The sequence below is a fragment of the Populus trichocarpa genome, chromosome 1 (assembly GCF_000002775.5).
Source record: "Populus trichocarpa isolate Nisqually-1 chromosome 1, P.trichocarpa_v4.1, whole genome shotgun sequence".
Lineage (NCBI taxonomy): Eukaryota > Viridiplantae > Streptophyta > Magnoliopsida > Malpighiales > Salicaceae > Populus > Populus trichocarpa.
The window spans coordinates 42,910,672-42,935,251 of NC_037285.2; the positions used below are offsets into that span (position 1 = coordinate 42,910,672).

General features: G+C 35.9%; 3 protein-coding genes and 1 non-coding gene across 5 annotated transcripts; 1 reads left to right on the forward strand and 3 right to left on the reverse strand.

The window, feature by feature from the left end:
- Positions 1-1,653: 1,653 nt before the first annotated feature.
- LOC112326341 (small nucleolar RNA Z247) lies at positions 1,654-1,792 on the reverse strand. The gene has a single exon (XR_002979977.2). It is a non-coding gene; the product is annotated as a small nucleolar RNA Z247 (small nucleolar RNA).
- Positions 1,793-5,365: 3,573 nt separating this feature from the next.
- LOC18095613 (lanC-like protein GCR2) lies at positions 5,366-8,543 on the forward strand. The gene is made up of 6 exons (XM_006370232.3): positions 5,366-5,660; positions 5,815-5,993; positions 6,517-6,628; positions 6,770-6,886; positions 6,975-7,286; positions 8,101-8,543. The coding sequence occupies exons 1-6, from the start codon at positions 5,481-5,483 to the stop codon at positions 8,437-8,439; spliced, it is 1,239 nt and encodes a 412-aa protein (XP_006370294.2). The 5' UTR covers positions 5,366-5,480; the 3' UTR covers positions 8,440-8,543.
- A 767-nt stretch (positions 8,544-9,310) lies between these two features.
- LOC18095614 (protochlorophyllide reductase, chloroplastic) lies at positions 9,311-11,219 on the reverse strand. The gene is made up of 5 exons (XM_006370233.3): positions 11,027-11,219; positions 10,832-10,930; positions 10,181-10,712; positions 9,727-10,085; positions 9,311-9,635 (listed from the first exon to the last, which is right to left on the reverse strand). The coding sequence occupies exons 1-5, from the start codon at positions 11,078-11,080 to the stop codon at positions 9,480-9,482; spliced, it is 1,200 nt and encodes a 399-aa protein (XP_006370295.3). The 5' UTR covers positions 11,081-11,219; the 3' UTR covers positions 9,311-9,479.
- Positions 11,220-12,077: 858 nt separating this feature from the next.
- Positions 12,078-20,180, reverse strand: LOC18095615 (uncharacterized). 2 transcript variants are annotated; one of them, XM_024593874.2, is made up of 8 exons: positions 18,028-20,180; positions 16,325-16,415; positions 15,831-15,988; positions 15,698-15,749; positions 15,527-15,609; positions 15,250-15,343; positions 13,165-13,233; positions 12,078-13,017 (listed from the first exon to the last, which is right to left on the reverse strand). In XM_024593874.2, exons 1-8 carry the CDS (start codon positions 19,858-19,860, stop codon positions 12,422-12,424), a joined length of 2,976 nt encoding a protein of 991 aa, XP_024449642.2. In that variant the 5' UTR covers positions 19,861-20,180; the 3' UTR covers positions 12,078-12,421. The 2 variants fall into 2 exon arrangements, with proteins under 2 accessions (XP_024449642.2, XP_024449643.2); XM_024593875.2 differs by lacking the exon at positions 13,165-13,233 and having other exon boundaries at positions 18,028-20,178.
- Positions 20,181-24,580: the final 4,400 nt, after the last annotated feature.

Genomic DNA, 24,580 nt, shown 5'->3' on the forward strand with positions numbered 1-24,580 from the left:
GGTCCCGGGTCGACCCGCCGGGCCGGTCCGGGTTTTAAAACACTGGTCTGGACAGATAGAAGGTTGGTGATCAGGACTTTTATATGGAAAATGGTTTTCATCAAAAACGACATGACATGATACATAAACTTTACCTGTTGCAAGATCAAGGCATTTATATCCATGATGGTCCAAGTTATAACCAATAAAAATACAGTTTTTAGATCTGAAATCGAATTTTATGTTTGTTATATGGTCGAAGATAAGGCCAGCATGCACAACCAAAAACTTTAAGGAAATGATAGTCAGGAGTATGACAATAAACAATTTCGTATGGAGATTTTTTATTGAGAATAGGAGTAGGGAGACGATTGATAATATAAGTGGCCGTGAGAAAAGCATCTTCCCAAAATTGTTGTGGAAGTTTAGAATGTGAGAGTAAGGAAAGACCGACCTCAACAATTTGTTTATGACGACGTTCAACTGCACCCATTTGCTGATGAGTGTATGGGCATGCTCTACGGTGATGAATGCCAATTTGAGTTAAAAGTGTAGACATACGGCGATATTCGCCTCCCCAATCAAATTGAATGTTTTTTATGGTACGATTAAATTGTCGTTCAACTGAAGTTTTAAAGAGTAGAAAGACTTTCTCAACATTAAGTTTAAGAGGAAACAACCATATGAATTTAGTGCAATCGTCTAAAAAACATAAATAGTATCGAGCACCACTGGTTGACAAGATGGGTGCTGGTCCCCAAACATCAGTATGCACTATGTCTAAAGGATTAATAGATTTGTGATTGCTGGTTTTGAAAGACAATTGACTGCTTCTAGCTAGTTGACAATCGGAACAAACTGGAAGCCTTTTATTTGCAACAAGTAACGTAAATGTTGAAATAGATTTTTGAAGAACTGGAAAGGATGCATAACCAAGCCTGTTGTGCCATATTTGGTAAGAAGCTCGTACAGCAGTGAGTGCATGAGGAGGGAGTGTGTCTGACAGGTTGGAGAATGAATACAGACCATCTTTAAAGGTGCCGCGATGAAGGATTTTCCCCGAGTAGTCCTTAATGAGAAAAAAACGATCATGAAATTCAAAAAACACAAGATTATCACTGCAAAACTGTTGAACAGAAATTAGATTTTTTTGAATTTCAGGGATAAGAAGTAATTGTTTGAGCACAAACGGTGTTTTTTAAGGAGTTAAAATAGAGGAACCAATTTAAGAAATTTGCAAACCTGCATCATTGCCAACAAGGACTTGATCTGAACCAGTATAGTCTTCACTCTGTAGATTTAAGTTGGCCATGTTATTGGTGAGATGGTGTGTAGCACCTGTATCAGGATGCCAATCAGTTACAGAAACAGAACTTGTTGTAGCCATCAGACCTTGCACATTGCTGGATTTTGCAGCATTGTCACGATAGGTAACGTTAAACCGATGATATCATTTTTTTGCAGAATGGCCAGGTTTATCACAGACCTGACATATCATAGTATCTCTATGAAATGTGTTCCTGCCATTGGAACCATTATAGAAAGAGACTTCTCTGTAATTCTGACCTCTACCTCTGTATGAATTTCGCCCTTTATAGGAAGAAGAAGAGGACTGACGAGTAGCAACATGAACAGTGGGCTGGACAACGGGTGAATTATGGTGCTGCAGACATGACTCAGTGGTGAGTAAGAGAGCATATACTTCCTCTAAGGTGATAGGATATGTGCGAGCTGTGATGGTAGTAACAAAGGAGTCATAATCATGGCCAAGACCCGATAGGAGATAGGAGATGATTTCATCACAGTGAAGAGCATGGTCGGCAACAGCAAGTTCATCTATCATACGTTTGACCTGCATAAAAAAATCATAGCTAATTGTGCACCTTTACGAGTGTTGACGAGTTCAGTGCGGAGTTGAATAACCCGAGCACGTGATTGAGAGGAGAAGGATTTGGCTAGAGCACACCAGATTGCAGCAGAGGTGGTGTGAGAGACCACTTGAATAAGAACGTTTTCTGAAATTGTAGAGAAGAGAATAGCAACTATGATGGCATCTTGTCGTTGCCAATGTTCATAGAGAGGGTTAGAGATGGCAGAGGAGGTTTCAGCCATGGAAACTTCTTTGGGTGGGATGGGAATGGTTCCATCAAGGTATCCAAAGAGACCTTGTCCACGGAAGAAAGGAATTAATTGAGCTTTCCAGACATGATAGTTGTCTTTTGAGAGTTTTGTAACATTTATAGCTGGAGGAGAAACAAGTGGAGGATTGCCATTAGTAGCAGCATTTGAGGTGTTTAGTGAAGAGGAAGCCATTTGTGTGACATGAGTCAATGGCTCTGATACCATGAATGATAAAAGAATAAAGAGAGAAAGAAAGATGTGAGGAAGAAGTATTACAGAAATATATTTACTTAATTAATTTCTATACTGTTACATCATGGTCTTATACATATTACAATCCCTGATTCAAAAACCTTATCATTAAGAATGCAATTAATGATAAGATATACACTTAATTCCTAGAATATCTGTTGCAAATATGATTACCATTATCTTCAGTATCAGTAATCTCTTGTGCAGATATGATCAGAGATCACGATTATCTTCAGTATCAGTGATCCCTGATCATGATCTCTTCAGTATCAGGGATCCCTGATTATGATAGCAATCCCTGATCATGATTATCTTCAGTATCAGTATTATCTTCAGTAGATATGATATTATCTTCAGTATCAATAATCACTGATCATGATTATCTTCAGTATCAGTATTATCTTCAGTAGATATGATATTATCTTCAGTATCAATAATCACTGATCATGATTATCTTCAATATCAGTTATAATCTCTTGTGCAGATATGATCAGAGATCACGATTATCTTCAGTATCAGTGATCCCTGATCATGATAGTAATCCTTGATCATGTTTATCTTCACTATCTTAAGTAGATTTGATAATATCTTGAACATACAGAAACTTACCTTCTAAGCAATGTCATCTTCAGCAGTAGCAATATATGATCTTCCAGTAGCAGTCATGGAAGTTCCTCTATCACAACAACACCATAAGCATTTTTTCTTATAGTCATGGTTTTCTTTAGCAACAGCACCGTAGGTTCTTTCTAGCCAGACCAGTAACTTTTGGTAACAGCACCGTACGTGAGCCTCTCTAGAGCAACCTTGAGCCTCTCTAGTGCAACCTTTTTTCATCTCCAACAGCTTCAACCATGGACCACCACCAGTCGCAACCCTTCTTAGCTAAACCACCACCATCAGCAAAGATTTCCCAGAACCAATAAATGCAATCGTGGCATCCTCAACACAGATTTCCCATAATAGGAATGCTGGAAATGCAGACATGATATGTATGTGTGTATATTTATTTGTTTAGCCGAGGATATCACGGTATTATGATGATGAGTTGTAGATTTTACATGTTAATTTAATATATTGTTATTTTAATTTTTTTAATATAAAAAAGATGTATCTTGAAAAAAAAAAAACAAACTATGTTTTTTTTCCCTAGTTGTCCAGGTTTTTTTTTAGACTTGTCAAGTTGATCAGGCCACATCGGATCAATTTCTACATGATTTATTTTTTTTCTTCTTGAAAACACGTTAGCAATACCTAGATATTTTATTTTATTTTTATAAAAACAATTGACCCAGCCCACAACATAACCCGGGTAAAATGATCTGATGAGTTGCTGATTAAATTGGTATTTAACCCATTCCATTTTTAGAGATGACACTAGTTATTTGATCTACGCTTCACTACGAGTTAAATAATTTTTTTTGGCAACAAAAATAAATATGCAAACTTTTCAAATGTGTTTTTTTAATCTAATTATAAATCAAAAAGCTTATGCATGCATTAAATTAAATATATTAAGAATCGAATATGCCAATAAATGCAAAAAACAAAATATTAACGTATCTATTTAACACGCTTCGTTGCGGGTCGAACAATTTTTTTGACAAAAATAAATAAATATGCAAACCTTTCAAATGTGTTTTTTTATATAATCTAATTATAAATAAAAAGGCCTATGCGTGCATTGAATTAAATATATTGAGAATCATATGTGCCAAAAAAATGCAAAAAACAAAGTGTTAACGTGTCTATTCAACTCGCCTCTCTGCAGGTCGAATTTGTTTTTTTCTAACGCAAAAGAATTAATATGTAAATGTTATCAATGTGTTTTTTTTGACATCGAGTAACAAATATAACCATGAATCAAAAGGTCAATACTTACATATAATAAAATATAGTAAATATCATATGCATTAATAAAAACATGTAAGATCTCAAGCTAACTTTTAACGTAGCAGAAGAATAGAGCAATGTTATAATTGTTATTGTGAAACATTATTTTCTTAGTCTTTGTATAATATATTTTTAAAATATAAATAAAAAAATCACAAAAAAGTAATAAAGATAAGACAAAAAATATATATATATAAATAGACAGAATGTAGAGTGATAAATATTCAAAGTATAAAAAATAAAAAATAATATTTTTTTTCCAAAAAAAGTGTAAAGAAAAAAAAATAAAAACTAAGAAAATATTATGAAAAATGAAAATAAAAAATAGTGATAAATAGGCTAAGTGTAAAATGCATAGTTTTGAAATCCGGCCTCTGCCTGGCAGGCCAACCCGGGGCTGGAACCGGGCCGGGTTGAAGAAAAAAATAGGGAAAGGAAAAACCCAGTGTGACCCGGCTGAACCGGCAGGTTGACCCAGCGACCCGGTTGCAACCCGTTGACTTTTGTTTTTCTTTTTACAAAAATAACGTCGTTTTGATTTTAAAAAAAATAATTGACCCAGTGACCCGGTCAAAACCCAAGACCCGGGCCTTGGACCGGGCCGGGTCTGAAAACTATGGTAAAATGATAAAAATATCAAGTATAAAGAGAAATAAAATATATAAAAAAAAACTTGTTTTTTTCAAAATAAAAATTATAATCTTGTCACCGCTACAATGCCACTACAGTAATAGATAAAATTTATAATTGAACCATCTAGGTGGTGGTCCAGTGGTAAAAGTTTGGGACCAAGAGATTTGATCCCTCTGTGGTCTCAGGTTCGAGCCTTATGGTTGCTCATATGATGGCCACTGTAGGCTTACGTGGTCGTTAACTTCAGAGACCGTGGGATTAGTCGAGGTGCGCGCAAGCTGGCCCGGACACCCACGTTAAACTAAAAAAAAAATTATAATTATATCATTTTCACATGAAAATATTATTTTTTTAATAATAATGATGATGATGAAGAAGAAGAAATATTTTGACCAGGGACAAAATTGATTAACCCTAAATAGAACGGAGACTTATTTGTCTATTCGTTTCATTGAAACCATGCAACATGTCGCTTCAAGAACCAACGACATACCCTCCACCAGATATTCGCAACCCAACTCGAAGGTTCTCTCTTCTTTTTCATCGAGTGAGAAGTGAAGAGGAAGTTGAATTTCAGAGACACTGTGACTGTAAAGAGAGAAATGGGAGACCGCTCCTTCCCAAATGAAATGCCAGACTACATACCAGAAACAACGACAACAGCAGTGGACGAAACAGTCACTGAAAGAAACAACAAAGACTCACTTACAAATCTCCTGTCTTTGCCGTACAACATTCTCTCTCAAAGACTTAAAGCATCAGCCCTGGACGTCAAAGACACAGTTAAGTTTCCCCTTTCACTCAACTCTATCCTTTTGACTTCTGGCTTCCATTTGTTTCTAACTTTCAGACACACCCCATCATGTTACTCTAGTTTTTTTAATGTTAAATATTGAAGGGTTTTCTTTTTTCTTATTGGTTGTGTTTTAACTTCAGGTGGTGAGGGAGACATGGGGAATGAGTGGGAAGAGAGTGAAAGATTATAGTTTGTACACCGGGGCATTAGGGACTGCATACTTGCTTTTTAAAGCATACCAAGTTACCAAGAATCAGAATGATCTTAACTTGTGCTCTGACATTATCAAGGCTTGCGATTCTGTTTCTAGAGATTCTGGGTATTCTCTCTCTCTCTTTTTTCTCTGTCTGTTTTGTTGCTGGCTCATCCAAGAATAGGTGTTACTACTCTTGGATATTTTAATGCGGAAGTTGCTTTAGTTGTATGGGAATTGAGGTTCTAAACAACTATGGATTCAATTCTTGCTTTATCTGAGGTTTAATCGGGATAAATTCATATTGAATCGGGATAAATTCATATTGAAGCTCGTCGATGTGTTGTGCTGCGTTTGATTATTCTATTATTACGGGAATCATGCACTCAGTTATGGTTGTCTCGCTTTCTATTAGCATTTTTCTCTTGTATTTGGTTATTTGGTTTGTGGAAATGCTCAATTGTGTATTTGATCCTGGCATGGCTTGTCACTGTAAATGTTTAAATTTTTCAATATGTTTGAAGTCGGCACTTAATTTTGTATGCCAAGTCTAGGTTAAATTTTAGGTGCAAGTGTTACTTCCCAATCCTTGGGGAAAACAGATAAGTCAACTTGATTTAGTTGCTTATGTGATCCGTTGGGGCTGCAGACGTGTGACATTTATATGTGGACGGGCTGGTGTTTGTGCTCTTGGTGCTGTTGCAGCAAAGCATGCTGGGGATGGAAGGTTATTAGATCATTACTTAGCTCAGTTCAAAGAGGTGCCTGTTGCATTTCTTCCCCTTCTATGCATTTTTTTTCCATCAAAAGTTGGTTGCTTTTATATATCTTAATTAATATTTTTTCATCTTTTTATAAACCTAATTAATATGATTTTTTTTTTTTTTTTTACTCGAGAGCAGATCAAACTTCCTAGTGATTTGCCATATGAGTTATTATATGGGAGAGCTGGGTTCTTATGGGCCTGCTCATTTCTAAATAAGCATATTGGTAAAGAAACCATATCTACAAGCCGCAAAGTAAGGCATTTCTTTTATTTCTTTTCAATCCAGCATTCATTATTGATTAGATGAACCCTTTGCTAAGTTGGCTTTGAAACTTCTGCAGAGAGCAGTTGTGGATGAAATAATTAAGGCTGGAAGATTGACACGCAAGGGAAAATGTCCACTGCTGTATGAATGGCATGGAAAAAGGTACTGGGGTGCTGCCCATGGACTGGCTGGAATCATGCTTGTTTTGATGGACTTGGAACTGACACCAGATGAGGTGGAGGATGTCAAGGGTACTTTACACTACATGATTAAGAACCATTTTCCCAGTGGCAATTATCCTTCAAGTGAAGGAAATAAATCTGATTGCCTTGTGCATTGGTGTCATGGGGCTCCTGGGATTGCTCTTACCCTTGCGAAAGCAGCTGAGGTAATCCTTGTATAGTGATGCAAGCTGCATAAGGTAGCCTAGGTGCTAATGGAATTTGTCTAGGCATGTATGCTTGTGTGGGTTGTCTTTTACCATGTGCATTTTGGCTTGCGTACCTGCCAATAAAAATTGGTGAAAGTACCTCATTAGTTGAAGATTTAATGCTATTTTTTCATGTAAATGGACAAATAAAAATTCCATTGTTTGATGACATTTCTGATCTCGTCCATATTAAGAAATGAAGAAAGAATTTTAGTCTCATAGAGGAAGAACCATTCTTCCAAAGTGGAACGATCACCTGTCATTTTCTAGTGCTAAAAGTTCAAAACATGAGATTGAACAAGTCATCGCTACCACTTTCCAGATGTCTGCATCCACCTTTTTGTTCTTCAGTTAAAGACCATAAAATAAACACAAGCCTCTTCGATAGAAGAACTTTTTTTGTCTTGGTTCCAATTCAACACTAAACAAGTACGAACTAATTGAATACTTGTGTTAGAAATTCCCTGAATTGGTTTACCATTTCCATAAAGAATATAATTGACAATTCGAAGTTTCAGATTCTCTTTTTCCTGCAATAAATCCGGCGGAAAAAGTCTTTCTAAATTTATACCGTCCCCTCTTTCATGTATGAGTACTGGTCAAACCAAAACAAAAGAATTTTTCTTGGTAGGTGTGATCTGTTGGACATAGATCCAATTTTTCACCTTTTTCGACTCCTTAGAATTTGTTTTTACTCTGTAGTCTTATTTGTAATATAGAAATGCTACTGGGACCTCATTATGAATTTCTTTGCAATGTTTGAATTATTCAGGTTTTTGGAGATAAGGAGTTTCTGCAGGCAGCAATGGAGGCAGGGGAGGTGGTTTGGAACCGGGGTTTGCTAAAGCGAGTTGGCATATGTCATGGAATCAGTGGAAATACCTATGTTTTTCTTTCACTCTACCGATTAACAGGTAATGTGGAGTACTTATACAGGGCCAAAGCCTTTGCTTGCTTTCTACATGATAGAGCACAAAAACTTGTATCAGAAGGGAAGATGCATGGAGGTGATCACCCCTATTCACTGTTTGAGGGTTTTGGAGGAATGGCTTATCTCTTCCTTGACATCCTTGAACCATCGGAAGCCAGGTTCCCTGCTTATGAACTTTAGATCGCCATATAATATTTCGACTGTTACTAGATGTATCATATCATGTTTGCTTGTAAACCTTAATACAGTCTGTATATATTTGAAAGGATTTAGCTACTTGATTATATGGCTCTAACTTTTTGAATTGCTTTCTTCTCAAGTATAGAATGCTCATCAGGGAACACTACTAAAGATTTTTTTAGCTTCGGGGCATCTTATTCATACTGTGTTTAGCCACATCTAGGGCCACGCCCACCATGTGCAATTCTCTGGTTTTATCTGAATAACTAGGTTCTTTTTCTTCGGATAAATAGAAAGAATTTTACTAACAAGGATAGGCATTGTAGATGAACTTTTATTTCAGTAATCTCTCTCTCTCTCTCTCTCTCTCTACATGAATTCATTATTTGGGGAACACTTGCGGTCTCTTTCTTTCCTTGAGCCTGTGGGTTAATGGCATGATTAGTTGATAAAGACCAGGGAAACTTTTCCAAGTCTGATATGGAAAAGTGAAAATGATGAGAAGCAACAACTGTTTTCAAGCCGCTGATCCTTATTATAGTCAAAAGTTAAGGAGGAAGCTTAAAATTTGGAAAATGGATTGAGAGGGGTAGAAAACTGTATACAAGGCAACAACAAGTGATTTTGCACAACAACGATTTTGCATTGGCCTTGACAAAATACCAGCAACAACACTTCCAGCCATTTGGCTTCTATAAGTGCAAAACAACGAACAGACAGTTAGACACCACTTATTTATTGCAAAATGGTCCATTTAGCTGTTAAATTGGCAATAAAACTCTTTTTCTGATTTGAAAGTGTTGAACTTGCCAACATTAATCAGAGAAATCTGAACTTTGCAGTACGGGTGAGTGATTTTAGTGCCAATTGATTGATACAGAGTCATCTACTCCTACTAAGTGAAAATTGTTTACAGAAGCAAATCATCCAAATCCAAACTCACGAAAGGACGCAGTATTTTTTTTTTTTTTTTTGCACTAACATCATCCTCTCCCATGGCAAAGATTAGTACACAAGAAACTCTCTCCAGCCTTTCTTAATTAGGCCAAACCAACGAGTTTCTCGCTAACCTCCCACACTTTACGAGCCTTCTCCGCATCACTAGCTTCTTGAGATAGCTGATTCTCAAAAGAAGCCGAGTCCTTGTTCCAACTCCAGTAGACCCCTGATTTTGTCAAGCTTGGATCACTCACAACCTAAACAAGAAAGAGCAGATTATGTTATTGCACGTTATACAAGCCCATAGCAGAGCATTTTTATTTCTATAGTTTCCCCTGTTTTGGTTACCTGAGCAAGTCTTTTTCCAGCATCTTCCTCGGAGACGAAGCCCTTAGTGATGTACTTTTGGAATGGAGGGAATAGAAGCCTGAACAAAGGAATGTGCTCCCTGAACAAGCCTGTTGTGGCAATGCAACCTGGGTAAAGGGAAGCAAATGTAATGCCAGTTTCTTCATGGAAACGCCTGTGGAACTCTTGCATAGTGAGCATGTTGCAGACTTTGCTATCCTTATAGGCTTTGGCACCATCAAATTCACCACCATCAATCATAGCTGAGCTGTTTAGCCCATTCAAGCCCCCTGCAAGTCCCCTCAAGTCACCAAGATTGGCCTTGGGAGGAACATTGCCAGCCAATGTATTTGTGTTCCCTAAAACATTTCACAGAAACAACACCAAATTTAGTGTAAACAATCGAAACATATTCACAAGAAAGTGAACCTTAAATGTATTATAGTGTATATACCTGTAATTGAGCCAACAATTATGAGACGTTTCGATGGGTAATCAGATTTCTTCATGTCCTCAAGCAACAATCTTGAAAGGAGGAAATGACCCAAATGGTTAGTTCCAACACTAAGTTCAAATCCTTCAGCAGTGAATGTAGGCTCTTTTGCAGTTGGCAGGTAAACAGCAGCATTGCAAACTAGCACATCAAGTGCCCTTCCTGATCGCCTAAAGGTATCCACAAATTGGCGGACACTCTCCAGTGAAGCAAGGTCCAGATGCATAATGGTGCAGTTCTCTTTGGCAATGCCAGCTGATTTAGCAGCCCTTTCTGCCTTAAGGAAGTCTCTGCAGGCCATAATTACATGCCATTTTCCAGTTTCAGCTAGAGCCTTAGCTGCTGCTAGACCTAATCCAGAGGAGGCACCAGTGACAATGCAGCATCCCTGTCTAAGAGTTTTCTTGCCGTCTGAAGAAGCCCTGTTGACTGCTGGAGTAGCAGTGGCCATTGATTGGGCTCTTACAGTCCTAACTCTTTGGTTGAATTCCCTCTGCGGTGAATAATATTATACAAATGAATTCATTAGAAAAATCCCTTTTGATTGCGAGTTTGAATTAATGCATTTTCAGCCAAAAAAAAAAAGCAAGAATGAACCGGCATAGTAGCTACCTTCCACTTCAATGTAGAAGAGCTAAAGTCAGCTTTGACATGGTCTGAGAGTGAAACTCCAAGCAAGCTTGACTCCTTCAAAGATGCACTAGATTTTCCCTGCATAGACAAAACCACTGCCAAAATCAACACTAAATTTTCCATCAATGCAACAAGTAAAAACAAAAACAAAACAAAGCACTACTAGTATCTGACCTCTTTGGGGACAACAAAAGCAGAGGAAACCAAAGAAGCAGCCTGGAGAGCCATTACCGCTTGCAAAGCAAACTCTGTGCCTCGTAAAATGGGTTTTCAAATCCTTTGTTTTAAGGACTGTAGATTTTGTATACAGTACTGGCTGGAGTGAAGAGCTCAGCTTAGAAGTGTGCAAAGCTTGAGCTTGTTTGGAATTATATGTGATGTGTGTGTTGGGGGGAGGATATGTTTGGCAGACAGGATAAGATAATTAGCAGTGAATGTATCTTCCACATCACTTCCAAGCACCAATGAGACTTTGAGTTTTGGATTTCCCATGATATTGATGGCCTTGTTTTTTTGTTCCTTTGATTATTGACAAATAGTTGGGGATATTTGGGTGCGTTTCCCAAAATGTTCCACTCCTCTTAGCTATGGGCTGGGAGATTTGGAGGTGTTGAATATGACAGGGAATGGTGGGGGCATATTTCTGGATTATGGATTAAGAGGCTGTGCCAGTCGAGCCAAGGTTTTGCCAGCCTCTCTATGGTTAGGGGGGTTGGTTGCAGACTTGGAGCCAAGGCGCCATGACAAAGTGGAGGGTCCCCGGTTGCAGTGACGGGGACATAAATGTGTTTGGATCTTGGTAGCCGCAATGGGCTTCCACAGAATTTTATTTTTTTTGGTTCAGGTCCATTTGTACTATCACCCGCAAGCTCTCAGCTAACCCATCACTATGAGTTGGGGGATGGTTAAGAGCGGCCCTCTTAGCTGCGGAAATGTGCTTGCCTGCCAAAGCTCACACCAAGTGGTAACTTTTGGGATATAACCTTACTAGCTGTTAAGACCAAGCCTAGGATTAATGGACAAAATGATAAGCCAATCTTCTTCATTGTAAATGTCTAAATTAGCTCCATGGAAAGAAAATGGCACAACTCATTTGGTTCTGAAACAAAAGAACTGCAGCTGTGAGGTCGCTTCAAGAACGGATAAAAACAGTGCTGCTGAGCGCCAATAATTGAATAGACAACAATGGGTTAAAAGTTAGAACCTACAAGACTAGACATGATCATTAAAGAATATGAAAGAATTTCATTTTAATTGAATAAGGTTTTTCCATGCTCTTAACTCTACATTTCCCGACTTGACAAATACATCGGTTTCTAAATTCATTGTGTAGCCCGCCCGCCCGCCCCCCCCTTTTTTTTTAACAAATCTATTTTCTTCTCAATGCTCATCCATCGGCACTCAATATCCAATGAGCTGAAGCACAAGGAAAGAAGAATTGGAAATCGCTAAATATTACACATCTCACCAAATACCTCTGTACATGTTTTAACAAGTGGCGAAAATGAACTGCATTGATTTGCCATATCATTTACCCCCTACTCAGAGACTGCCTCTCTTTTCAGCCCCTTAAATCCGAACTGGCAATCCAAAATTTTGGAAAGTTCTGATTTCCCCTCGAAGGCCGGCAGTTACAATCACCATACCATAGGCAGACACACTTTCGCTTAACCCGTTGGAGATATCCACACTGGCATGAGGACTCCTTGTTCTAGTCGCTAAATTAAGCTTTTCCTCTGGCCATGTTGCTGATATTCTGTCAAAGAAGTAACCATTGGTTGCACTAGAAATAATTCCATTTAGAGGACTATTTGTGCACCCGGATAAAGATTGTGAACCCTCAATACTTGCTTCCTCAACAGGAGTAGGGGGGTGATTGACAATGGAAACCTCATCAAGATGGTTATCGAGGCCACTCTGTTCTCCAGATAAAGTATCTTGTAGTTCCCAGGTGTCTCCCATGCCAGGCCATGGGATCGCCACCGATGCATCTTGACAATGGAAATGCTCATAGGAGCTTGTGACAGTAACACCTTTGCTTCTGCTAAGTCGGGAATCAGCTTCATGCTTCCAGACATAAACATATGAATCCTCACTAGCAGAGACCACATATTTTCCATTTGCTGTGAGAGAAGCTGAGATTTGGCTGTTGGTGTTACGAAACCCTATCACAGAATCATCAACTTAATCTTTGAGAATGGTACAATCCTAAAAATGCATGCATAGGAAAGAGGGGGGGGAGCAAAGACAACAAGCACTGCTAAATATATGATTTTCTATGACAAGCATTAAAATGGAGGTTAATGAAAAACCTTTCAGCTTTTGCTGATTGAAACAACCATTGAAGCAGCTGAAGAGATCAATTCGTTTCTGTTCAAGACCTACACTATCAAATTATTACTCCAGAAGATTTTCACCTTCAAAGTTGAAGAAACAGTATTAAAGACCTAGAATTCTAAAACAAGATCGCATCACTTGTCAAAACCTTAAATAGATATAGATAATTTAAATACTGTTACCAAGTCTAAAGTGGAATCACAAGCACCAAATTTTACGCCTTTGATACAAGTTTTAGCCTTTGGAACATGGGTTCAAATGTACAAAAAAAAAACAAATAAGCTACATGCAATCAATTTCCAAAAAAAAAAAAATGAATAACAGTAAGATCAAACATTTCCTATTCCACCTCATATGAAGACTCCTTAATATATGCCATTTCAAGTTGTTTAAAACTAAGGGTGTCCATGATTTGATATTGTGTCATTGTATATCATAAAAAATCCTAAAAATGCTTGACTTTATCTTCTTACTGCCTCCTCATACAAAAAACTGTGACTGATTCCCATCGACTCTTGAACTTAAGCAACTTGTTCTCATTATTTCTACCAACAAAATATCTATTATATTATGATCCACTATACAAAGCCCATTAGGATAAGCTTATCCTAGGTTTAGTTAAATCAACCCCTATATATATATATATATATATCAACTTTATTGACTAATACCTGATTACAAGCATGTTACTGATACGTGGGGAGGGGGATGGTAGATGAGACCTATCATACAGGGTGCACTTGAGAAATCAAGGCAGAAAATCAGGTTTTTCAAAGATTCCACTTATGATGACAAATATACCATATATTTTTCAAGAAGATTATGATCTAAATGCAATTCATCCTCTTTTCACTAATACAGGATCAACGTGTTTTTTCGACACTGCATTACCAGCCCGTATTCAAGCACTAGGCAAACCAAAATAGTTGAGACATTATGAAAACTTGAGCTAGAATAGCATAGTTTAGTTAAAAGATCTATGTACACCAAACGCAAAACTGCCATACAGAAATTCTCTTCCAACACCCAGAATAACCCAAAAATCAAACTTAATGTTAAAATTCAGAATTGTGTAATCTGGGAAATATATGCTGCTTACAGCATACGTGATATGATGGGGCAACATAACCTTTACTCAGTTTTTTAAGATAAGCCTGGATATCTTCAAATATTTTAACAGCATAAAAAAGCCTGACTCCTATATGTCACTAGCTATTGGATAAGCAGGAAAGGAAAAGAAAAGGCTGCTATCATGGAGAATTAAATAAACATGATTTACTTCTCGTCCTCTTAATTTTACATCCAATTTCTGTATATCTCACTTCAAAAGGCGGGAGAAATTGTAGGATTCAGTTCTTTAGGATAACATTTTAAAAGGCAAGAGTAGAATGAGGTATTTTACCCCTCGCAAGGCATAAGCCTTGGATTTTTACACACATGCTAAGCATGTAACTAGGTATTATATCAAATAAACAAAATTAAGTATAAATGTAAAAGAATATATTTACACTACCAATATATGTTACTAACGAAACCAAGGAAAATATTGGCAAATGAAGAAATGCTTAATGACAAATTAATATTCCATAAAAGTAAATATTGTCAATAAAGTTTTTCAAAAAACAAATATGCATAATTGTGCAAAGTTAATCTTTAAGGCAAACTGAGACCACAGTGCATCAAGGCATGCCCCAAAACAGAGATTGGGAAGTTTGTTAAGGTCTCCATGAGGTTTAGACCTGGGAGAACTTTTATTTCAACACTGATGTGTGGAAAAGAACTGGCAGCATTGCTTTAAGTCACACTGATAGGCATGATGTGCAAAGTTGTATTCAATGCTAGCTTTTTTCTAAATCATTGAAACAAAGACCTGATGGACTGGGGTTTACTATTTCACAGAGCCAAAAAGTCTTGGCTCAAAGTATTTTTGCTACCTAATTGCTTTGGTATTATTAACTTAATCATCCTAGTCAGGTTACAAGATAATGTTTTTCATGCATGATTTCATTACAACGTGGCCAGAAAAGATCAGAAAAGAAATGATAAGCCAACATTCTTACCTTTGAACTTGTGAACCAGATCAACACCATCAATAACTCGAATTCGAGAATCAGCTGACGTGACGATCACTTCTGATGAACTTCCTGGAGCAAACTGTTTAATAAAACTGATCAGAGGACTGAAAGCACCATAAAAGGTACTAGTGCAAAAAATGCACAGCAGGTTGTTCCTTGTGCAAAAAAAAAATGTAGCAGGAAATGGATTCAAGTATTTTTCAAAGCTAAACCAAACATGTTATCTCTGGAGTTGAACATCATACTAGAGCCACCAAATTACCTGGAATCCAGTGATTTTTTTTAGATGAGCTTTCTTCTTCTTATTTTGCAGATTAATTTGACATTTTTGTTGCAACTTATTCTCTGAGAAGAAAAGACAAATAACAAAAGAATAATTAGTAGTCAGTGAGTGGGTGAAATTTGAGAATGGTGGGTAAGAATCAACTTGTACCACATGTATTGTATAAACAGCAGCTTCCCTTGTACGAACCAACAAGTGCACCCTTCAGAAAACCATAAAAAAAAAGTTAAGCAAAAACCTTGAAACCTTGAATATTATATACAGAAGGCAAAACGTGGCCTACCTGACCATCTGGGGTATAGCAAGCCGCAGTGACTATCTCATGCAGATCATTCCAATCAACAACTTGACGATCAGGAATACTCCAAATGCGAACCTTTGCATCTAAGGACCCACTAATGAAGTATCTATCATCAACAGGATTAAACTGGATGCATGTTACTGCATCATGGAAATCCATAAATAATGCAATTAGCAAAGTTCAAGGAAAGGAGGAAAAAGATCTTTGCTAGTTTTGACCATCTCATAAAAGAAAATGTTAAGCCAATCTACAAGAAGTCACATTAAATGTTAAGAAAATCTAGAATGTCATTGAACCAGTGAAATAGGGTTTTGAAAATGCAGTTAAGTGTGAACTCCTGTCTTCCATGCTTATCACAGATGAGATCTTCTATTGAAAAGGGGGGCAATTGTAACAGTAGCTTTTTAAGTAGTAGGTTGCAAAGTTATAAGCAATGCAAAGAATAAGCATAAAAAGGTATGGCAAAACATACTTACCATAATCACTGTGAGAAAAGATTTTCAAACAAGTATTGCTAGACAAGTGCCATAGGCGTACAGTTTTGTCCATAGAAGAAGAAAGCAGGTGCTGGGAAAAGAAAAAAAAATGAATTTCGTTAGGATAGGCAAGAATAAACTGGTGGTTCATGATTCTTAACAAAGACATTTGTGCACACATCTCAGTTCACGGTAGAGCTAAGTAAACTTAAATGGCAACAAGCCTCCCCAGGGCTTCTGAAACACCATCCAGATGAGGTTAAAACCTAGAACTCATCATCTCCCTCCCTCTCAAAATCTTCACAGCAAAATGTTAAATAAACTTAATTCATAGTTGAATATCAACTTTTGTACACTTCCAAAATATGTTTAAGATACTGCTTATGATCAATAAGTCTGTTATAACTCATTAAAATATAAACAGACAACAAAATCTGTGGTAGCATCACTGCTTTAGAGAACAAACTACAGCAATCCTCTTGTAGCCATGCAGAAGTTCATGAAATCTCGACAACAAAAAAGAAAGAAAGAAAAGAAAAGGAACATGCCAACAGATAAAAGTTGTCAATATCAGAAAACTAAAACTAAGTTGAAAGAATGAGATGAGATCAGAATAAGCAGAATCTGAAGGCAAGGAATCTTCAGAACTTTTCCAACTTGAAAAGCTGCCCAAAATCCATGAATTTCTACTGTAGAGAAAAAGGTAGAGGTCCTTCTCAACATAGCCAAAATATCACAAATTCCCACTCAGTTGCCATTCATCTAACTTTTAAAATACACCATGGTGACAGAAACAATACCAAAGGATTTAAGGTGTTTGGAGGTGTGGTAGCGGTTGCTTTTCAAAGTGCTTTTCGCTCGGAAATGCATCCAAAAAAATTATTTTTTTAAAAACATTTTTGATATCATCATATCAAAACGATCCAAAAAAAAAAACTAATTTTAAGCAAAAATAATCAGTTTTTTTAGAAATGTTGTTTGGAACGCAATTCCAAACGGCCCCCTAGTCATTCCTTGTGAAATTTCATTGCTAGACATTTCAGATCCTATGATTTGAGGGTGGTCATAAGTGGAAAGCTATGCGAACTACCTATGGATCCCACTTTTATGTGAGCAGGGGAGCGCTAAACTGGAAGAACTTAATAATCTCTCAGATACTAGACAATAGTAGTTTCTTTTGCACTCTAAACTGTCCACGTAACCAACAATGAAATATTGAGAAACTGAACTAAGATATACATAAAGCAAAAGAACTGGCATAAATTCCACACTGGCAAGTGTTAAAACTCTATCTGGTTGAACCTTCTATCAAGACAGGAGTCGAAAAACTCTCCATAAAAGAAGACCTGAAAGTGAAAAAGAAATTGGAAAGAAAAGAACGTCCCGTGTAATGCTGCATGGGTATGGAAACTTTTAAATTGCTCAAAGCAATTAAGAGAAGAATTACTTGAACCACATCATAACAAGAAGGCGTGTAAATAACTAAATCAGTTTTGCATTTGCACTGCATTCCACATTAAAGAGCAAGAAAAGTTAATAGCCGGATGGTAATGGCTAAAGGGAGAGAATTTCAAAACGTCAATCAACTATAACAGATGCATATAACTGACCTGAGACTTGGACCTTAATTATGATTGATGAATGTGTGTTGCTTTTAGAACAAAATTAATAAGTAAGAATAACAGAGTTGTAAATTAACTAACCTGAGACTTGGACCATGAAAGGTCGAGCACGTCATCAAGATGCCCTTCGAATGAACAAATGGGTTTATCCGTGAGAGCAAACACAGTCTCTGGCATGATTATATGGTCCAGGCTCAAAGATTTTCTGCTTATAGATGACCTCCCTCTCCTCTTCTTCTCCTGATGGGTATCCACAAGTGGTGACAACAAATTAGGTTCTGGAGATCCATTTGCCATCAACAACAAATTCAAGCCCCCATCATATGGTTTCTCCATCAATAATTCTCCTTTCCTCTCCGACTCCACAACCTGCCAAATGTTAATGACACAATCCTCACCTGCACTTGCTAGATACCTCCCGTCCAAACTGAACTTAATACTCCAAATCGACCCATTATGAGCCTGTATCTCCTGGCTCTTATAAAGTGCACTCAGCTCTTTAGACGGCCTCCCATATTGCCTTACCCTCACTCTCTCTGGCCCGTGAAATGACACATCCTGGCTATCATCCGTAGCAGAACTTGACCTCCTCCCTCCCTTCTCCGATCCAGTATCCCTCTCATCACTACTTCTCCTCTCCTTATTGCCTGTCACACTATTCGCCACGCTCTTTATACTCCTAAACCAACTGCCCTTCTTTTTAAACTTTGAAACCCCACCTCCAATCCCTCCATTAGCATCGGCATCGAGATTTTCTCTCGTCCCGTCCTCCACGATTTGCCTCCTCATCAATTCTTGCACGATCGGCGAATGCCCAACAGACATTTCAAACTCCTCCATAGTCAATTGCCTCCCAGTCCCAACTTCCTTCAGCTTATTCCACATCCCATCTTCTCTTATCTCATTAACAACAAACTCTTTCCCATTATCAAGATTCTTAATAGTACAAACCCGCGAACCTCCCTCGTCCACCACTGCCCCATCGGTATCTCCCCCATTACATTCCAACTCCTCCGCCAACTCTTCCGCAAACTCCACCGAACTCCCAACTGACAAACTGCCATTCAAATCCCCATTAGAATTCGCAGAATCTGATCGATTCACTTCCATTTTCCTACAATGTTGTTTCCCCGAAGGCGGCTTATTAGGCGAAACAACATCAACACTAACACTACCCTCTTTCGGAGAAGACCCATTTTTGCTTTTGCATTTTTTACCGCAACCAGCAACAAAAAGCCCATTATTGCTGTGCCTGTTGTTATTAATATTATTATCACTACAGCTATAATTACTATCATTACTATTTACATTAATTGAATCTTGCAAAAAAATGGAAGAAGGCGAACAATAAACAGAGGAAGAGTAACACGAATTAAATTCATCATCATCATTGTCATGATCTACCGAACCGCCACTTTCTGATTTCGATCGGGCGACAGCAGTGGAATCACTTGGACACAGACCATGCAGTTTCTCTCCGATCAAACGATCCGATGACAGGGAGCGGTTAAAATAAAAATCTCCGTTGTGGGCTGTTTCGGGTTTGGAGCGAGAAAGAGATGGGTCGGAGCTGAGACCCATCTGGAGAAGAAGGCGTTGGCGGCGTTCGGAAATGGATTCGGGTTGAGAGATCCAAACATGATAATTACTGGCAAGAAGACGAGGGGAATTGGAACGGGTCGGGTCAGGATCGGAGTCGGAGTTGGAAGTGGAGCAAGAACAAGAAGAGGAAGCAATGCGATCCAATGACTCGTAGAAATGTTCATCTTCTTCTTTTTCTTCAACTAGTTGTTCTTCACCGTTACTGTTGTCGTTTTTGTCAGTAATGGTGTCGTTTCTGCTCATTTTTTGAGGGGTTGTGGAGGGGTCATTGTTGAGAATTGAGATAGCGTTAAGGGAAAGGGAGGGGGGCATTTCATTTCATTTCATTTCATATTTTCATAGAAATAGAAATACAAATGGAAATGGAAATGGAAATGCCCCTAGTGAAATGGGTTTCCAACCAGGAAAAACAAAAACGGTTTTCACTGGGTTTGTTGGGGGGCGTTGTGAATGCTGATGTTATGTGGAATGACGACGGATGACAATGTGAGGGAGGATCGGAGGTCCGGTAAGAGAGAAAAGAGAGGGAACGAAGCCCGTCTGGTGTGGTGTGGTGGGAGGAGATGTGCCACCGTTGGTGGATGCCCTTTTCTGTGCGTGTTTTTGAGTTCGTTTTGTGTTTTTAGACATTAGTGTTCAGGAGCGCGATAAATTCTGTTTTTTTATGCGTTTTGTATTTTAATTAAAAGAAAATTAAATTAGTATTTTTGATATACTAATAATATAAATTTAAAAATTTTATTTTAATATATTTTTAAATAAAAATATTCCAAGAAAACATTTTACGTTACAGTGCCAAATAAGGGAGATTTGAGTTTGGAATTTTCTTTTATATGGGATGAGAATGGAAGTATTTGTGAGAAAAAAACTAAAAATTTGATTAAATTTAAATAATTAAAAAAAATAATTAAAAAATCAAATTGTTAAAAAAAATCAATTAAATCGATTATAATTTTTTAAAAACCGACCAGTTATGTTCAGTTTCGATTTTATAAGTCTGAAACCGAAACAATCGAACTGAACCGAGCTCAAACCGGAAAAAAAACCCAAGCCACACCGAAAAAAAAACCAACCAGTCTTGCCAAAGTTCTTTTTGTTCCTTTTAGTTTAGAGATAAAATATTTTGATTCAAAATTTTATTTTATTTTTATTTTGATCCTTTTGTTTTTTGTTTTTTGTTTTTTGAGAGGAGAAAAAGAGTTCCTGAAAAATAAAAAATAAACGTCTGGCCTTTTTTTTCTTCTTCTTTTAATTTTTTATTCAAACCCTGCATCTTTTTTATACATGTATTTTTAGTTTATGTTAAATTTTTTATTTTAAATTTTGATTAAGACTCTCCCTCTTGTTTTTTAGGTTGTTTTGTTTAATTAAAATAAATAGATTTCAAAAAACAATGTTATTGAACTTGGTAAGGGCTAATACCTAGGTCATGGATTGGATAGGTTTGACCCGGGTCTATCTAAAATATTGTTACTATGGTATTTTTTTTATAAAAAAAAAACATTGGATCAAAGTCGTTTTATTTTTAAAAAAGCAAATTGGATTTTTACCTTGTTAATCGAGTCAATTGAGCCACATTTTAATACTCGGGTTCACCTAGAGCATGGTTATGTTAATATTCATACAAAAAAAAAAACAATAACAACAACAACGTCTATAATTTTTTTAGTCAGACCAGGTTTTGATTTATATCAATCGAGTCGTATTAATTCAATTATCACACGATTTAATTTGAAAATCATATTAAATAAGAGTCAGGTCATGGAGCTTCGTGTTGATCTACATGGTTTAATGAGATAAAAAAAGTTTAGACTAGACATATATCTTTTTTATTCTTATTTTAAAGAATCCAAGATGTTTCTTTTATGTTGATGGTGATTGTTTTTTATTTTTATCAAATGAAAAACATAAAAAAACAAAACAAACATATTTTTTTAGAGATAATATATATCAATGAGAGAATGATGGGTTATATTAAAAAATTATTTTGTTTTAATTAAATTTAAATTATTATTTTTATCATAAAAATAAATAAAACTTTGATAGCACCTTGCAAAACAATTCCACCATGTGCTGGTAAGGTTTAGCATCATAGCTAGGTAACAAAAAGCCAAGTTTGCTCCTTTGGACCAGTGAGCATGGAAATTTAATGACAAAAATGATTATAGTAGTAATTGTTGTCCATTACCACAGCATTGGCAGTACCAATTGTAGCTGTGACCATCCAAAGCCAAACCTCCATGTACCAAAATTGACAGTACTAAAACCTGTAAAATCACTGCAATTATTACTATTCTTATTCTTTTTTTTATTAATGTTATTATTGAAAAAAAAACATAAATTATTATTATTACTATTATTACTATTAATATAACTATTATTATTATTAATATTATTATTATTATTATTAGTAATATCATTACTATTGTTGCTACTACCATTATTATTGTTCTTGTTGTTAATAGTAGTAGAAACAACAATATCATTACCATTATTATTATTTATCATTATCATTATCATTAGTACTACTACAATTATCACAATTATTATTATCATCATCATCACAATTATTATTATTATCATCATCATCATCATAATAATAATTATTATTATTGTTATTATTTTTATTACTGTTATTATTGTTATTGTCACAATTATTGTTGTTGTTGTTATCATTACTGCTACTGTTACTATTATAATAAACAATTGTTGTTACCACTATTATTAACATTAGTATTATTATTTTGTTAATAGTGGGTGTCCGGGTCAGCTTACGCGCACCTCGATTAATCCCTCAAGACCTTAAAAAGATAACAACCATGTAAGCCTCCAGCGACCCTGAGGTTTATGATATTCAAACTGGTGACTTCTTGGGAGCAAACTCAGGACCTGACCAATTGAGTTATACCCCTTTATTATTATTACTATTAGTGGTGGTGTTGTTGTTGTTGCTGCTGTTGTTGTTATTACCAATATTATTATCACCACTGCTTTTAATATTGAAAAAAATAAAAATCATAAACGTGATTTAAATTATGAAATTGAAAATCATAAAAACTTTGATAAAATGGCTAAAGAAGAAATTAAGAAATAAAAAAAAATGATCAAATCAAAAAAACATTATATATTACAAATTATAATTGAAGGATTAAATTAAAAACAAATAAAAGTTTAACAAAAGAAAAAAGACAAAAAATCAAAACCAAAAGGACTAAATATGAAATACCAATAATAATGAGGACCATATCTCATTTTTCAGGGTAGAAGAAAGAAATAAAAGGGAGGAAAAAAAAAGTCAACCAACGATAAACCGATCATTGTAAACTGGTACGCATCACCTAGAAAGGAAGAGGAGATGATAACAAATAAAATGAGAAGGAGAAAGCATATTTAAACTACCAAGAGACATCACACGCGTCACCCAAAATGCACAGCGTCCCCTGTGCACTAACAACTTTTCCAATTAAAAAATGTGAAATATTGTTGAATGACGTTATTGCCCTTGATCAAACCAATAATTAACAACATACTCGAGGCAAAAATACCCTATTAACCTTGATTCATGTGTTAATTCCTCTAGTTCTAAGGGCATGTGTATACTTTTAATGTATAGAAAAAATAGAAAAGTAAAAAATACCCCTGCTTGACAATGTTAGTTGTTTTTCGCTTGAAAAGCTTTTTGGTTATTTAACTGTATATTAATACATAAAAGAATTGATAATACCCCTAAACAAATATACTAATTCACGTGCGAAAAAATAAAAAATATCTTTAATTCAAAAAAAATCTTTTTTTTTGTTGAAATGACAAAAAAAAAATACCATGGTGATGAATAGAAAAACATGACTGAGCTACAATGATTTTACTTTCCATTTTAGCTAAAGAGGGTAAAATCTTTAAATCTACTATTTTTCTTCAAAATATGCCTTTTTTATGTAAGATTATGCACTCTCTTGAATGGTATCTACCAAATCATTTTATCAATAGAATGGTTGGTTGGTGATTGTGGCTATTTTTTTAATTTAATAATAATGAATATTTTCATACCATTTTAGGAAACTAAATTTTGTTCTCAAACGATTTTAAAAGTATATCCTTCACGTTGATTTTCTGTATTTTAAATTTTTTAATAAATTATATTTTTAAAAATATTAATATTAAGATTTTAACCTAGAAAATCAAGGAAAAGAACATGTTTTATTATCACCCGGTAAGGTTTGAATTCCTAGAATTAAGAAAGAGGACATTTTTCTTTTAGCACGGGGTGAATTCCTTTGTACTAGCTATGGCTACAATATGGCAGGAGAAATGCAACGGGATAGGCTCCTAATCCTGAGATAGTGATATAAATTGTTTTTTTTTTAATATATTAAAATAATATATTTTTTTATTTTTTAATATTAATATATAAAAAAAATACAAAAATACAAAATAAAATAATTACTTTTTAAAACTCAAGTTTAACCATGGAACCAAACACCCTAAAACACACAAAGGGGATAGCCAAGAACTGCTGCACAAATTGAGAAGGACATGGATAGTGGGCTTGATAAGATCCTGAGGGTGGATAAGTAGTTGGGCTTGATCTACTGGTTGGTGGATCGCATTGAGGCCCACTGAACAAAACAGGACATTCTAGGAAGTAGGAACACGTGATGCTGAGCAAGTCTACTACCTACTGTGCTCTCAGGACACGCGCATGCTGTCAAGCCCATTACTTTGGTAATTAAGGGAAGTTGACAATGACATCCCAAGCCAAGGCTTAGGCTTGTTATCCCCTACCATCTAGGATGTTGTTCCATTTTTCTCTGCGGTGTGATTATTTCTTTTTTTTAAAATTAAAATTATTATTTTTTAATTATTTTAATACAATGATATTAAAATTAAATTTTAAAAATTAAAAAATATATTTAAAATATCTTAAAAATATGGTTGTTGTTACTTTTCAAAGTATTTTTTACAAAGAAATATAACAAAATAATATTTTTTTTTAAATTTTAAAAAATTAATTTTAATATCAATATATCAAAAT

Excerpts from the sequence above, each read along its gene's own strand:
- LOC18095614 (XM_006370233.3), bottom strand. The coding sequence starts at position 11,080 with ATGGCTCTCCAGGCTGCTTCTTTGGTTTCCTCTGCTTTTGTTGTCCCC. Across the intron at positions 10,931-11,026 it reads CTTTTGTTGTCCCCAAAGAG|GGAAAATCTAGTGCATCTTT; the intron begins GTCAGATACTAG and ends TTGTCTATGCAG. Across the intron at positions 10,086-10,180 it reads AATTGTTGGCTCAATTACAG|GGAACACAAATACATTGGCT; the intron begins GTATATACACTA and ends GAAATGTTTTAG.
- LOC18095613 (XM_006370232.3), top strand. The coding sequence starts at position 5,481 with ATGGGAGACCGCTCCTTCCCAAATGAAATGCCAGACTACATACCAGAA. Across the intron at positions 6,887-6,974 it reads CCATATCTACAAGCCGCAAA|AGAGCAGTTGTGGATGAAAT; the intron begins GTAAGGCATTTC and ends AAACTTCTGCAG. Across the intron at positions 7,287-8,100 it reads CCCTTGCGAAAGCAGCTGAG|GTTTTTGGAGATAAGGAGTT; the intron begins GTAATCCTTGTA and ends TGAATTATTCAG.
- LOC18095615 (XM_024593874.2), bottom strand. The coding sequence starts at position 19,860 with ATGCCCCCCTCCCTTTCCCTTAACGCTATCTCAATTCTCAACAATGAC. Across the intron at positions 15,344-15,526 it reads AAAAAATCACTGGATTCCAG|TTTGCTCCAGGAAGTTCATC; the intron begins GTAATTTGGTGG and ends TTTATTAAACAG. Across the intron at positions 13,018-13,164 it reads CAATCAGCAAAAGCTGAAAG|GGTTTCGTAACACCAACAGC; the intron begins GTTTTTCATTAA and ends ATTCTGTGATAG.